The 15388-nt window shown below is 43.2% G+C and overlaps 2 protein-coding genes across 2 annotated transcripts; both read left to right on the forward strand.

The window, feature by feature from the left end:
- The first annotated feature begins 1138 nt into the window (after positions 1-1138).
- On the forward strand, positions 1139-5319 carry LOC124701672 (polyamine oxidase 1). Its single transcript, XM_047233767.1, has 9 exons — positions 1139-1304; positions 1418-1670; positions 3245-3391; positions 3501-3900; positions 4003-4152; positions 4260-4517; positions 4640-4721; positions 4864-4956; positions 5082-5319. Exons 1-8 carry the CDS (start codon positions 1193-1195, stop codon positions 4941-4943), a joined length of 1482 nt encoding a protein of 493 aa, XP_047089723.1. The 5' UTR covers positions 1139-1192; the 3' UTR covers positions 4944-4956; positions 5082-5319.
- A 5832-nt stretch (positions 5320-11151) lies between these two features.
- Positions 11152-14533, forward strand: LOC124701673 (polyamine oxidase 1-like). Its single transcript, XM_047233768.1, has 8 exons — positions 11152-11272; positions 11390-11642; positions 12580-12726; positions 12843-13098; positions 13410-13553; positions 13659-14066; positions 14158-14239; positions 14362-14533. Exons 1-8 carry the CDS (start codon positions 11152-11154, stop codon positions 14439-14441), a joined length of 1491 nt encoding a protein of 496 aa, XP_047089724.1. The 3' UTR covers positions 14442-14533.
- Positions 14534-15388: the final 855 nt, after the last annotated feature.

Consider the following 15388-nt stretch of genomic DNA (forward strand, 5'->3'; position numbering starts at 1 on the left):
GTGTAGATTCACCTGTTGGACTTCGTACAGAGATCTATTTTGGCTCATAGGTGTAGATTCACCTGTTGGAAAAACAATTTTTTAGATGTTCATTTTCTGAAAAGAATATTGGGGTGTACTTGTAGGCATTCTATACTCGCACACGAAGTTTCACGAAAATATGTTATGTTTTGTTGCATGTGCAAAAAAGGATAATTTTCGGTGCTCTAAAATAGTTTTTCACGAGATATTTATTTTACATAGCCCACGTAAAATATTTTTTAGTGCAAAACTTTTGTGAGAAAACATAGGATGTCGGGATATGCACTAAACATTTGTTTTTAGATTTTGCAATGGATTAATTTTTTTTTTCCTAATAGGTGCATCTACACCTATGAGCGAAAACACGGTGTCGGTTTTAACCTATCAGTACTACTCTCTTCGCTCTAAAATAAGTGTCGCAGCTTTGTTTAAATATGAATGTTTGTAGAATTGAAATGCATAAATATGAATGTATGTAGAATTGAAATGCATCTAGATACATTCATATCGGACAAATCTGCGACAATTATTTTGGAACGGAGTTACTACTCCACTCCACTAGATGCCATTCCTATCGGTGTCGTAGCTACATATTTGTTGCATTAGTTTCAAACGGAGCTAAATAGCTAGGTCTGGTAGAGGCACTCTACACACACGAGGGTATCTAGTTTACACATAGCTATATATCCCGACGTTTTAGGAGGAGGTTTTTGGCTCATAGGAACATTTACACCCATTATGTAAAATAATTAAAAAATAATTTAAAAGATGTTAAAAATTCTTACATAAAATCTATGGTGTACATCGTGATATTTTTCATGCACAAGTTTTCGTGGAAAAATAATATTTTATGTGGCATGTATAAAATGATAAAAAATATCATGTACGTAGTCGTGCTGTAGTATCAAAATTTATCTTTTTTACAAAAAACACAGAAAAAACAAAATTTCTAGAAACTTATGTACGAACATAAAATGTCTAGATCGATATACAATATTTTATTTTGAATTTTTTTAACACTTCAAAATGTATTTTTACACAACGAGTTTATATGCCCCTATGAGCCAAAGTGGATTGTTAGACGTTTTAGTGCTATATAAACAGTGCTAGTGCGAGAAGCGGAGGGGAGACGGTGTGTTCAGATCCAGCTGCCTATCCACCGAGGAGAGGCATGACGCCCACCACAGCCATCGCTCTAGTGTTAGCACTAACCCTAGCACACCATGCCAGCCTCGCCGCCGCCGCCGGCCCAAGGGTCATCATTGTCGGCGCCGGCATGTCCGGTATGGTCTGCACACACCATTGACGTGCAGTCAAGCACTTCAAGTCTTCAACTAGCTCACGTAAGCTTACACACGCCAAGTAATTAAGACGTATGGGTTATACATGGTTGCAGGGATCTCGGCGGGCAAGCGGCTGTCGGAGGCCGGGATAACTGACCTGGTGATCCTGGAGGCGACGGACCACATCGGCGGGAGGATGCACAAGACCAACTTCGGCGGCATCAACGTGGAGATGGGCGCCAACTGGGTGGAGGGCGTCAACGGCGGCAAGATGAACCCCATCTGGCCCATCGTCAACGCCACGCTCAAGCTCAGGAACTTCCGCTCCGACTTCGACGGCCTCGCCGACAACATCTACAAGGAGAAGTATATATATACGCTGGCCAACTCAGAATGAATTGCCACGAAATTAAACGCACGCATATGCTACTAATTCATGCATTAGAAATAATGCTTAAACGTTTGATGCTTGACTTACCGATGGTTGCTTGCTAGCTAGCTTAAGTTTCAGTAGAAAAACAGCAAATAAAAGACACATAATTTTCAAAAGATAGGACTCTTCTAGTTCTAGGAAAAATAAGTCCCTTTTGATTCCGTTTTGAACAATGAATGACTATCTTATAGTATTTCTTTGAAACCCCTAGGTGATAGGACATTCCGTAGATATTTTCAGAGGAAATTAAACATGAAGTCATACCCCATATGTTTTTAAATTGGATGTGGCTAATTCTCAGTCGACCGAAAGTCCGCATAACTGAAGTCGCATAACTGAAGTCTCCCTCGGTTTCAATTCGGTTATTGTATGAACCCAAGAAACATAACACCTCACATTTTAAGTCCATGCGTTTCAAACCGGACATCATATTGTTGCACATATAATGTAAGCAAAAGTAACTTCAACAGGAACCATGCCACTTTTTTATCTGTGCAAATAGAGTTGTCACAGTCAATCCGCATGTGCCCACTTTTATACACGAATTCGCACATGTAACTTTTTTTTTTGAACTTGCAAGTGAGGAAAAACAACTAGATGTCTAAACATGCATGGACATCACCAATGCACTTTTACCCCAAAAGTCCCAGCCCACATCTAGGTAGTACTAGTATGCTAGTACTGTACAATCATAATCTAGATCTAGGGATGACTGGTCTCAAAATTCGGAACTTTAGACCACTAGTCTAACTTTTTATTGATATCCGTGACAAGGAAATGTGGGATTTTTTGAAAAAATAATTTATTTCATTTTTTGAAAAATACTGGGATTCTTTTTTCACATATAGGTTGAGTTGAAACTTATGCACGTAAGAATTTTGTGAAATAAAATAAACTTGCTTTTTTCATATAAATGAGAATGCTACTGTTTATATTTAAAAATTGAGGCTCATTTTCTGAGTATTTAGTCAAGTTCTAAAAGTAGTTAATCCACCTGACGTGTGTAACTAAAATCCCCTTATCCAATCCCTATAAAAAAAACCTTATCCAAATCGCAAAATGGCATTTAGAGATTTTTTGTGAGCAGACTTCCGGTTTGAAAATATTGTTGACAGTATATTTGCTACTCCCTTCGTTCCTATATGTAGGGCGTATAATTTCTAGCACAGAAATTAAAAACAGATGTGGATGAACAATTAGATCAGTGTTTGGTGGAATTGCCCAAGCTAATTGATGCGAGAAAGTAGAGAAGTTTGCATGAAATAATGAAACGTAATAATTTTAAAAGAAATATATATTCAGATGAGTGACGTGAGACCCTATATTATGGATCTTTTTTTTCCTCAAAAACAAATACTACATCAGTTTTTAGTCAAGTTCTAGAAGTTGATCCGCGTGACGTGTGTTACTAGAGTGATGTACGAAATCATAAATTTAGTAATCGTCATCTTACTGCATGTGCACCTGTTGTGCTGTTGGTGTGTATATAACTTGTTCTTTTTTACAGGGGCGGTGTGTACGACAAAGAGTACGCGCAGAAAAGGATCGACCGGTCGGACGAAGTGGAGGAGAACGGCGGGAAACTGTCCGCCAAGCTGCACCCCAGCGGCCAGGATGACATGTCCATCCTCGCCATGCAACGCCTCAACGACCAGTACGTCACTTGCTCCTTCCTTCTTCCCTGATTCGCTCGGCTCAGTCCACAGGGAAGACCCCAATCACCTATAGAGTACTGACGAACCTGGACATGATCTATCTGTCAGCCTGCCCAACGGGCCGACGTCGCCGTTGGACATGATCCTGGACTACTTCAAGTACGACTACGAGTTCGCCGAGCCACCGCGGGTGACCAGCCTGCAGAACGTCGTCCCTCTCGCCACCTTCGAGGACTTCGGAGACGATGTCTACTTCGTCGCTGACCAGCGCGGTTACGAGGCTGTCGTCTACTACCTCGCCGGCCAGTACCTCAAGGCTGACAAGTCAGGCAACATCGTCGACCCACGGCTGCAGCTCAGCAAGGTGGTGCGAGAGATCTCCTACTCCCGCAGTGGCGTCACCGTGAAGACGGAGGACAACAAGGTGTACAAGGCAGACTACGTCATGGTCTCTACCAGCGTGGGGGTCCTGCAGTCCGATCTCATTCAGTTCAAGCCACAGCTTCCTGTCAGTTTTTCTTCTGCTACTCCGATTTCTCATGTCACGCTTTCTAGCTCATCAGCTGGTTTGGTTAGTTGCATTCTGAACATTTCATACTGATTAGTTCAGAACTGGAAGGTTCTGTCGATCTACCAATTCGACATGGCCGTGTACACCAAGATTTTCGTCAAGTTCCCCAAGAAGTTCTGGCCCGAAGGCAAAGGCAGGGAGTTCTTCCTCTACGCCAGCAGCAGGAGAGGCTACTACGGAGTATGGCAGGTACATAACTACATATATAGCATGATCGATGCTTGACAATTTTGTATCGGTGGCGCAGCCTCAAATCTTTAACGACGCTGTTAAACGTACTTGTGTTTGTTGTTCAGGAGTTTGAGGCGCAGTACCCAGACGCCAACGTTCTCCTTGTCACCGTCACCGACGAGGAGTCGAGGCGGATCGAGCAGCAGTCGGACAACCAGACCAAGGCGGAGATCGTGGAGGTGCTGAGGGACATGTTTCCCGGCGCGGACGTGCCCGACGCGACGGACATCCTCGTCCCACGGTGGTGGTCCGACAGGTTCTACAGGGGCACCTTCTCTAACTGGCCCATCGGTGTCAACCGCTACGAATACGACCAGCTCAGGGTACTCCACAAGTCCCATCCTACCGTGGTTCTGAATTGCTCCTTTGAATTATCATGTGGTTACAAAGTGGGTAATCAGCATCTGAAACCATATATGATCTTACATTTCTTTCTTTCCCCTAGGCGCCGGTTGGGAGGGTTTACTTCACCGGGGAGCACACCAGCGAACACTACAATGGCTATGTCCATGGAGCTTATCTTGCAGGTATGTATGACAATATCCACTTTGCATGATCTTGAGTTTGAAATGATCTACAGTAATTTACTCGTCATTAATTTGCTAATAAAACATCTTGTTGCTAAATTTGTAGTGCTTATGTGTATTGTTAATATTTTTTTTTTGCCAGGTATTGACTCTGCAGATATTCTGATCAATTGTGCTCAGAAGAAGATGTGCAAATACCACGTCCCGGGAAAGTATGAGTAGAGAGGCTTCAGAGGTAACATCTATTGATAGATGGTTTCAAATTATGTGCTGGCTATGCCCGGCCGGCCACCTGATCATTATGGCAGGACATGCCATAGCGACTTATAATCATTATATTGATTCTAGTTCTTATTGCAGGCATTTCATCGTAAGCGCATTTACGCCGGTTCATGGGTCTGCATCCATGAGTAGAAACTCCTCCGGAGGGTGTTGTCTGTCTGTCGCAGCGGCGCCATCTGTTCGTGTTAAATCAATTATTCAGGCTGAACTTGTGTCTTAATTTGTTGTGTATGGTTTTCCATTGTTACCTCATCTATCGGCGGGATCTTCACGTTCCCTTAAATTGAATAAAGTCCTTGTGGATGTGACTTCATAATGGATACTCTGTTCCTTTCGTGCCATGACAATGCCATTACAAGACACCTACATCTGGTAAGGGAAAAGGAAACAGGGTATCAACAAAATTTACGACGAGAGAATATCCAACCGGGAAGGTCTATGAAAGGTGGTCATCGTACAAGACCGGGATAGCCTGGCCTAACCGCCATCTCGCCGGACCCGTTGCACAAGGCCTAGTATTCCGTAAAGGCCCGGTCGATCCATCCAATCTCGTCACCTCCACTGAGATGGGCCGGACCAATCTCGCGACTCGGAGTCAGGCACCAGGTTCAAGTCCGCCCATGAAACCAAGAACATCGACTATTTTGAAGGCGGCTCTAGCAATCAAGCCGTCGTGGGGATAAATATTTACCCTGGATAGGAAAGTGCGCTCATCAAGTTTCTCCTATGAGAATCGTGACATATTCGCATGGAAACCATAAGACATGTCAGGTGTCCCGAGAGAACTCGGTGTGCACCACCTAACAGTCGACAAAGACGTGAGGCAAGTCAAGCAACCGCTTTGATGCCTAAATAACGAAAGATGCCAAGTGATTTGCGAAGAAATAGCCTGGCTCCTAGTTGCCGGGTTCATCATATATGGAGGTCATGCATCCTCAATGGCTGGCAAACCCAGTCCTGGTGCTAGAGAAGAACAGAACCTGACGCATGTGCGTCGACTACACCAACCTCAACAAAGCATGCCCCAAGGACTTGTTCACCCTCCCACGAATCGACCAAGTGATCGACTACAGAACAGGTTCATAACTACTGTATTTCCTCGACGCTTTCTCGGGCTATCTCTAGATCAAAATGGCCCTCGAGGATCAGGAGAAGACATCCTTCATTACACCACACATCGCTTTCTTTTATACCTCCATGCCTTTTGGCCGACAAAAACTCCAGTGCAACATATCAACGGTGTATCCAGAAGTGCCTTCTTGACCGGATAGGTCGCAATGTCCACGCCTACGTGGATGATATTATGGTCAAGTCAGCCAAAAAAGGCGACATGATCGTAGTCCTCACGGGAACATTCGCCAACCTACGACAATAAAAGATGAAGCTGAACCCGACAAAGTGTGTGTTCGGGGTCCCGGCAGGAAAACTGCTCGAATTCATAGTGTCTTAGCGTGGCATAGAGGCGAATCTGGAAAACATCGCAACCATCTCCAAGCTTGGCAGGCCAAATGATCTGGGCTCGTTTAACGACTCATCGTCACAACACTGAGCCACTTTATCTCGAGATTGGGAGAAAATGTGAGACCACTATACAAGATAATGCGGAAATCCAATACCGCGGTCCGGGATAAAGAGGTAAATGCAGCTCTCACAACGCTTAAAAAGATGCTCTCCGAAGCACCAATACTAGTGGCTCCTAAAGATAAGGAGCACATTCTGCTATATAAAGCGGCTACCAACTGCATCATCATCATTCTTGTGGTGGTCAAGCACACCCGGAGGAAGGATCAGCGACCTGTATATTATATCAACGAGGTACTCTCCAAGTCCAATCATCGGTATCGCCAATACCGAAAATTGGTCAACGTCGTATTCATGGCACAACGGTGGCTCGGGCACTATTTCCAGAAGCATCCAATTACCCACCTTTACCGGAAATCATCCGGAACCAGGAAGCAACTAGGCGAATCGCTAAGGGCAGTGGAAATCGACGTTTGCAACATCACCTACCAGCCTTGGATGGCTCGCAAGCCCTTGTAGATTTCTTTGTCGACTAGATGGAGACACAAGAGCCAGAAGTATGACTGATAAGTGCAGTTTTAGATTGTTTTTACTCCCTTATTTCATATAAATATCCTTATGTAGCATTAGGATTTTGGTAATTTATTGGACTCCCATGCACCTTTTTGCTTGTTTCAGTAGGATCTCAGAATATTGACACAATGATAAATTATCAATAAAAACTATCATTTTATGGTATTTTGACGTGATAAAAGTCATATAAGCACCCAACCACGCACCTGGGCCAAAGGGAAACGCGAGGAGAAGCTCCAGAACGTTTAACGGGCATCGATGCGGGGTGACCCGGCCCGTACGCCACGTTAGGAGCACCGCCTCATCAAATACTTTCACCTCGCGCAGAAGGAAGGAGATGGGCATCTCAACTATACAAGGAGATGTGCATCTCATCTATAGGCCATCCATACCGGGACAACATGAACAGCAGACGTTGAGCATCCTCTCTAACTCTCTCTCACTTTTTTCTCAAACTCTTTTTGTTTCTTTTCTCACATTCTTTTTTCAGAACTCTTTTTTTTCACACAACTCTTTTTTTTCACTCTTTCTCTTGTGGATGCTCGTTGCTGAAACTTCGACCATGATTGACCATGGCTTCGGTTAGCGACCCATAGCTCTTCTCTAACAATGCATGCTTACTTGCTTAAATAACCTCTACTTATTTCACAAGAGATAGCCATCAATAAAACAAAATAAATGATGATCAACGTAGGGTGCAATACCCCACAAGTGCAATGTTGAAAGACTTCCCCAGTAAACATGGTACGGTCTAGCTCATTACTCATAATCAGTCAAACCAACAGCATGCATAGAGGTATTTCCTACCAAACCTTACTTTCTTATGAGCTTTAAATTACACAAAATGAATATTTTGAAGAGGTTGGAGGCAAAACACATACATTATACTTGGAATAGATAGTGCTATAAGGTAGATATGATAGACATTGGATTTGAGTTGAGCTTGGAAACAAGTCTATGCTTGTGTAAAAATTCAATTCTTTTGGCTAGCAAGAGGTCTAAAACATGCAATTGTATCCACATATTATTCATTCATCATCAAACAATGATACTTAAAATTAAACATCTATGTATACTAGTGAGAAGTAGCACTAAATAAGGCACATAACAAATCATCACTCATTAGAGCATGTGAAACTAATAGTACTATGCACAATATAAATTTCAGCTTTTAATGCATCCCTCTTCATCTTTTTATAACATGCAACTCACTTTCATGGAAGTATTCAAGAATATGGTAATTTGTTCAGTACCTTTATAATAAGAATTCAAGGCATTTGTCATGATGGTAATATTTATTTCAAAGCAAAACTAGACACAAAACTAATAAGACGCTCCAAGTTTTTGCGAGAATTCTATGTTGCTCAAAAAACAAAGTTAAGAAGTGCGCAAACCGAGAGATTTGATATGAGAGTCCATAGGGGTTCCTTGGGAATTCCCAAGCTCATGGTCTTCGCCATTCTTGGATTTCTCTTGGTGTGATGTTCTTCCATTCCCTGTGAAAAAACTTCAACACAAAACTTTCTTCACATTCTTTTCCATAAACTCTTTGAAAGTTTCACCGAGATTTAAAAGGTAATTGCTAAAAACATTCAAAATGTGTTCAATAGCTTGTTTTGAAGCCATATTAAATAGAACCCCAAATATTCAAACGATTAGCAAATTTCGGATGTATGGTTCCAAATATATGAAAGTTTCAATTTTTGAAACTAAATGAACTGAAGTGTGAAAGGTAGAGAAGCCACCTGACAAAAGTTCTATAAAGCATGCAAGGAGAGAGAAGTTACGTGACAAAATCCAATGAACTATGCAAGGAGAGAAGATGTGGGGCGTCATGGTATATACTGTGCATGCTAGAATAGCTGCTCTCAACAACCATCGGTTGCCGCATTGAAAAAATAGCTATGTAGCTTGCTGTCCTAGAAGAACTCTATGGCACATATACCATTGAAAGGACCCTAGAGAGGTGAATAGGTTTCTAAAAAAATGACTTTGCTTTTCACAAGTTTAGGCTATGTAGATAACAAATGTGAGCCTAAAAACTAAGTGAAACAGCCTATATAATGCACACAAAAAAGATAATTCAAGCACGGAGGCTATGGCAAATATAAATGCACAAGTACAAAAATGCCATGATAGAGAATAACCAAGGTATGCCACAAGTAGACGAAGATGTAACCCGATGTTCCCTTACTTGGGGGAAGGTATGCCACAGAGGTGTGGGCTACCACGAAAGAGTCACGAATAGCATGAAGGCTCGTCTTTTTGTTCTTGATCCTCCTCCATGAAGAAAGAGCTCAATCACCAGTGGTAGGCGTTAAGGTGACCTACAAACCCTCACAAATTTCCCACAACATAATCAACAATCCGGAAGCTTCCATGTGACTTAGCACACAGTAGGATTTCCCAACAAACCAAAGTGTAAGAAGAAACTTGCTTAACTCGAGGGGGGCGCGATTTGGCTTGGTGGAAACATAAGTTCAGATCTCCTCTTTAGATTTCTCAAAGAGATTTAAATTTGGGGGTGAAGGAATGGTGAGATCTCTAAGAAATGGTGGTGCTCAATGTTGGAGGAGAGGATATGGGTGTTCTTCGTTTTCATGCAGTGAGATAGTACGTGTAGCTTACATAGGTCCGCATGGAATTTGATCGTTATGGTTTTTCTGCCGTCCGGATCGAGCCCGGAGAATTCCAGGATATGTAGCTGGTCACCTAGATTTTATTCCGGATGGTTCCAGGCTGGCAATCGGCGAGAGCTTAGCTGCAGCAAAACCCTTAAAACTACTCGGACAAAATTCCGGGCCTGGAACAAATTATGGGCAACTCCGGGCGTATAGGAAAATAGATAATAGTGTACAAGCCATTTCAGAGGTGGAGCACCCTCTCTCATTTAAAAAAAACGGTGAAGGAGATGTGTATGCAAGAAAAACTGAGTTCATCCTTTTCAAGTTCATCAAGTGACCTCTCTTAATGGTGCGGAATACCTATCAATCAAGTAAGTAGAAATACATCAAGAAGCTCACTGACACTTTTCTCCTTTTCAAATTGTGGGATCTCGTTCCTCAGAACATTTTTCGCCTCGAGGAAACCTGAGTACACACTTGTAGATTCCGTTACTCCCCTAAATCTAGTGTCATCTTCAGAAAAATATAATTAAGGGCAAATTTCTCTTACAACCATGCATGCTAGAATCGCCCCTCTCAACAACCATTGTTTGTCACATTAAAAAATTACTTATAGCTAGCTTACTCTCGTAGAAGAACTCTACACCACATATACCATACAATTTAAACTTGCCGCTCTCAACAACCGTTTGTCGCATTGAAAAAAGAGCTAGCTAGTGCCACATATACATGCCCGCTAGAATCGCCACTCTCAACAACCATCTATTGTCGCATTGCAAAAAAGTTAACTAGATTTCTCTTGTAGAAGAACTCTATACCATGTATACCATGTACCGATCTCAACAACATCGCTTGTCGCATTAGAAAAAAGAGTGGCTAGATTGCTCTGGTAGAAGAACTTTATACCATATATACCGTGCACGCTAGAATAGCCGCTCTCGACAACCGATGGTTGTCACATTGTAAAAGGATATAGCTGCTTGCTCGTAAAAGAACTCTGTGCCACATATACATGCACGCTAGAATCACCACTCTCAGCAACCATCCGTTGTCGCATTGCAAAAAATTTAACTAGATTTCTCTTGTAGAAGAACTCTATACCATGTATACCATGTACCGACCTCAACAATATCGCTTGTCGCATTAGAAAAAAGAGTGGCTAGATTACTCTCATAGAAGAACTTTATACCATATATATACCGTGCACGCTAGAATAGCCGCTCTCAACAACCGATGGTTGTCACATTGTAAAAGAAGATAGCTAGCTTGCTCTCGTAGAAGAACTCTATACCACACGATATACATTTCGTGTTCATATATACTACATAATACATCTCGGCTTCATCGTGTTATATGAACAGGGGCAGTGTGAAGCAGAGAGGGGACGGTGTGTGTCCGGGGTCCGGCTAGCGTATCTAGTGAGGAGAGACATGACGTTCACCAGTACGACAGCCACTGCTCTAGTGTTAACACTAACGCTAGCACACTATGCATGCCTCGCCGCCGCCGCCGGCGGCCCCAGGGTCATCATCGTCGGCGCCGGCATGTCCGGTACCTGCACACACCACACCATATTGATCACAGTCCAGCTCTTCTACTAGGTAGCTAGTGCACTGCACGTATGCTAAACTAGTTGATTTACACGTTCTCTGCGTGCATGATGGGCAGGGATCTCGGTGGGGATGCGGCTGGCGGAGGCCGGGATAACGGATCTGGTGATTCTGGAGGCGACGAACCACATCGGCGGGAGGATGCACACGACCAACTTCGGCGGCATCAACGTGGAGATGGGCGCCAACTGGGTGGAGGGTGTCAACGGCGGCAAGATGAACCCCATCTGGCCCATCGTCAACTCCACCCTCAAGCTCAGGAACTTCCGCTCCGACTTCGACGGGCTCGCCGGCAACGTCTACAAGGAGAAGTACGCCAACTCGCGATGAATTATCACGAAATTTAACGCATGCATTTGCACTTGACTCGTGCGTGAGAACTAGGGTATGCTTGATCTGACCAACGCTAGCTTGGTGGCGTTTCAGAAGAAAAACAGAACTGAGCGATACCAACTAATCACTATGAATTATGATGAAATGCTCTTAACTGAAAAATATTGTGTTTGGACTTTGGAGTTAGTTTGTTCCCACAAGATTCAGGTGCTTTTTGGGACGTAACTCATAAGAAAGACATGATTCCTCTAGTGAAATTCCTTTGGTACTGTTTGTATTAAAAAATTGTCATTCATATGCATACATATAGGAAAGGAAGTAGTATAAATTCGTAGAGAAAGTATTTGTGGCGCCCAAGCTCACTGGCTTAAAACTGAAAGTTTGAAGTTTCAAAAGTTCCAAAAAAGGTTCTTTATACACCTACACATCTTTTGTATACTTGCGCAAAGTTTTATTATAAAGGCGTTTAATTTTGGACTGCCGGAAAAGAAACAAATTATTAAGGCTTTATGTAGGAACAAAAAAAACTCTTATTTTATTCTGTAATTTGTTTTTTGCAGCCCGAAATAGAGTGTATAGTTTAATGAAACTTCCGGTGTATGTACCACATGTGTATACATAGTTGTATGTTTTTAGCAATATTGTTTGATATCCAGGAATAAGCGTCATTCATTTTTTGAAAAAAAAAACAAGAGCACATGTGCTCATGTGAACTACTAAAACAGTTTTTTGGAAATTCGTACTCATATATAGGAGCTGGGCCACCACTTTGTATAAATAGAGTAGTCTCAAACTCTCACTTAATCGGCAACAGTCTCGCTGACCAATATAAATTATAGAGGGCCAAATGTGGAATGCTGCTCGATCGCATGCATGCTGTGATGTTGCTGTGCACATAATAAAAGTTGTTCACAGGGGTGGCGTGTACGACAAAGCGTTCGCGCAGAAGAGGATGGAGCGGTCGGACGAGGTGGAAGAGAGCGGTGGGAAGCTGTCCGCCAAACTGAACTCCAGCGGCCAGGACGACATGTCCATACTCGCCATGCAACGCCTCAACAACCAGTACGCTACCTGCTCCATTTCTTCTTCCTTCGGCTCGTCACCCACCCGTGGGAAAGGCCCAATCATCAATCAAATATACTACTGTAACAAATCTGTGTCCTGGTTTGATCTGTCAGCCAGCCCAACGGGCCGTCGTCGCCGGTGGACATGGTCCTGGACTACTACAAGTACGACTACGAGTTCGCGGAGCCACCGCGGGTGACGAGCCTGCAGAACACCGTCCCTCTCGCCACCTTCCAAGACTTCGGGGACGACCTCTACTTCGTCGCCGACCAGCGCGGCTTCGAGGCCGTCGTCTACTTCCTCGCCGGCCAGTACCTCAAGGCCGACAAGTCCGGCAACATCGTCGACCCGCGCCTCCAGCTCAACAAGGTACCTAGTACTCCCTCCTTCACAGTTTATTAGGCGCGCGCGTACCCCTAGGTCACCAATTTAACCTATATAATTTAAATTATATAATATAAAAATTATATCATTAGAAAATAGAACATCTGAACTTTCTAATGATATAATTTTTATAACATATAACTAATGCTAACTTGATCAAATTTACGACCTAGGGGTACGCGCGTGCCTTATAAACTGTGAGAGAGGGAGTACCTACATTGTCATTTGCCCGTTAGAAACTGAATGACAAGGCATAAGTATCATACACACTGAAATTTTCTGGTCATGCATTGCAGGTGGTGAGGGAGATCTCGTACTCCGGTAGCGGCATCACCGTGAAGACGGAGGACGACAAGGTGTACAAGGCGGACTACGTCATGGTCTCTACCAGCGTGGGGGTCCTGCAGTCTGATCTCATTCAGTTCAAGCCACAGCTGCCTGTCAGTTTCTGCCCTTGTGCTTTTTTGTTTTGTGACTGAAGTCAGTGTTGATTTAGTTAGCCGCACGCATTATTCTGAGCCTGGTTGCCATGCTGAATGAACCAGAACTGGAAGGTTCTGTCGATCTACCAGTTCGACATGGCCGTGTACACCAAGATCTTTGTCAAGTTCCCCAAGAAGTTCTGGCCCGAGGGCAAAGGCCGGGAGTTCTTCCTCTACGCCAGCAGCAGGAGAGGCTACTACGGAGTGTGGCAGGAGTTCGAGGCGCAGTACCCAGACGCCAACGTCCTGCTGGTCACCGTCACCGACGAGGAGTCGAGGCGGATCGAGCAGCAGTCGGACAACCAGACCAAGGCGGAGATCGTGCAGGTGCTGAGGAACATGTTCCCCGCCGCTGACGTCCCCGACGCGACGGACATCCTCGTCCCACGCTGGTGGTCCGACAGGTTCTACAGGGGCTCCTTCTCCAACTGGCCCATCGGCGTCAACCGCTACGAATACGACCAGCTCAGGGTACTCCACAAGTCCCATCCTATCGTGCTTTCTGAATTTCTCGTGTCAATTATCATGAATTGTCATCTTACCTGTTCTTTCTTTCCCCTAGGCGCCGGTTGGGAGGGTTTACTTCACCGGGGAGCACACCAGCGAGCACTACAATGGCTATGTCCATGGAGCTTATCTTTCAGGTATATATGCATATGGCAAAAGTCCACTTTGCATGATCTTGAGAATGAAATCGATTTTATCGTACCATGGTAATGGAACATTTTGATACTAATTTTGTGTTTTATGTGTATCTTTTTGCCAGGAATCGACTCTGCCGATATTCTGATCAAATGTGCCCAGAAGAATATGTGCAAATACCACGTCCCGGGCAAGTATGACTAGAGGTTTCGGTAGTAACCTTTAGTGATGCCAGTTCTAATAAATTTGAATGGGTTGGATGTGTCAGTCAAGTGATAGCAGAATACATGTCTGTATCCATGAGTAATAAGATAAGCCAACTTCTCGGGAGAGCGTCCTGCGTCTGTCACCGTGGCATTTGTTCGTGCTAAATTGTTCACATTGTATGTGTGTCTTGTCTAAGGTTAAGTTGTTTACCTGATGTAGCGGTAGATGCTCAAGCTCTTAAGCTGAACTAGATTTAGTGTGCGCCTTGGCGCACGATCCCGTGAAATTTGCGTTGATTTACATTTTATAAAACGACGATAGAAATAAGTTCAAAAAATCGTTATACATTTTGTACTGGTTTATTTTCAAGCGCATCAAAAGAACAAAGTTTAAATGATCTGTAGACAGACCCTGAGAGGTAATTTTAGTTCTAGTAGGATCTCCATAAATATTTGTTAACTCACGCAAGCTTACTAACTAACAAAAAATATGACATAGCCACGCGGATCAGAAAATATCATGTAAATTTTACGATAGAACCAAAGACAGGCAAACAAAAGTCAGTTTGCATACAGACGCAAAGGAAACAATCCTATTTTCTTGTCTAAGGTTAAGTTGTTTAGCTGATGTAGCGGTAGATACTCGAGTTCTCTTAAGCTGAATGTAAGGTTAGTTTAGTTCACATGATTGTAGAAACCCTTTCAAAAAAAAAACATGATTCTAAAAACACATGAATAGAAAAAAACAAATGAATAATCTACGTGCGAAAAACAAAGGAATTTTGTAAATTTTGTTGCTTGGTTTACCGGAATAATAAAAATAGGATTTCTAATAAACATGGTCAAATCAAAGTCATATGACATGAGAAAGTATAATTAGGATGGCATTATGCCACTAGATACATCAGTCTTGTTCTTCGTGTGTAGGAATTTTTAAACTAGGTC

This window comes from Lolium rigidum, chromosome 3 (assembly GCF_022539505.1).
Source record: "Lolium rigidum isolate FL_2022 chromosome 3, APGP_CSIRO_Lrig_0.1, whole genome shotgun sequence".
Classification (NCBI taxonomy): domain Eukaryota; kingdom Viridiplantae; phylum Streptophyta; class Magnoliopsida; order Poales; family Poaceae; genus Lolium; species Lolium rigidum.

Coding starts and splice junctions, on each gene's coding strand:
- LOC124701672 (XM_047233767.1), top strand. CDS start 1,193: ATGACGCCCACCACAGCCATCGCTCTAGTGTTAGCACTAACCCTAGCA. Junction 1,305..1,417: donor TGTCGGCGCCGGCATGTCCG/GTATGGTCTGCA, acceptor ACATGGTTGCAG/GGATCTCGGCGGGCAAGCGG. Junction 4,722..4,863: donor CCATGGAGCTTATCTTGCAG/GTATGTATGACA, acceptor TTTTTTTGCCAG/GTATTGACTCTGCAGATATT.
- LOC124701673 (XM_047233768.1), top strand. CDS start 11,152: ATGACGTTCACCAGTACGACAGCCACTGCTCTAGTGTTAACACTAACG. Junction 13,554..13,658: donor AGTTCAAGCCACAGCTGCCT/GTCAGTTTCTGC, acceptor TGAATGAACCAG/AACTGGAAGGTTCTGTCGAT. Junction 14,240..14,361: donor CCATGGAGCTTATCTTTCAG/GTATATATGCAT, acceptor TCTTTTTGCCAG/GAATCGACTCTGCCGATATT.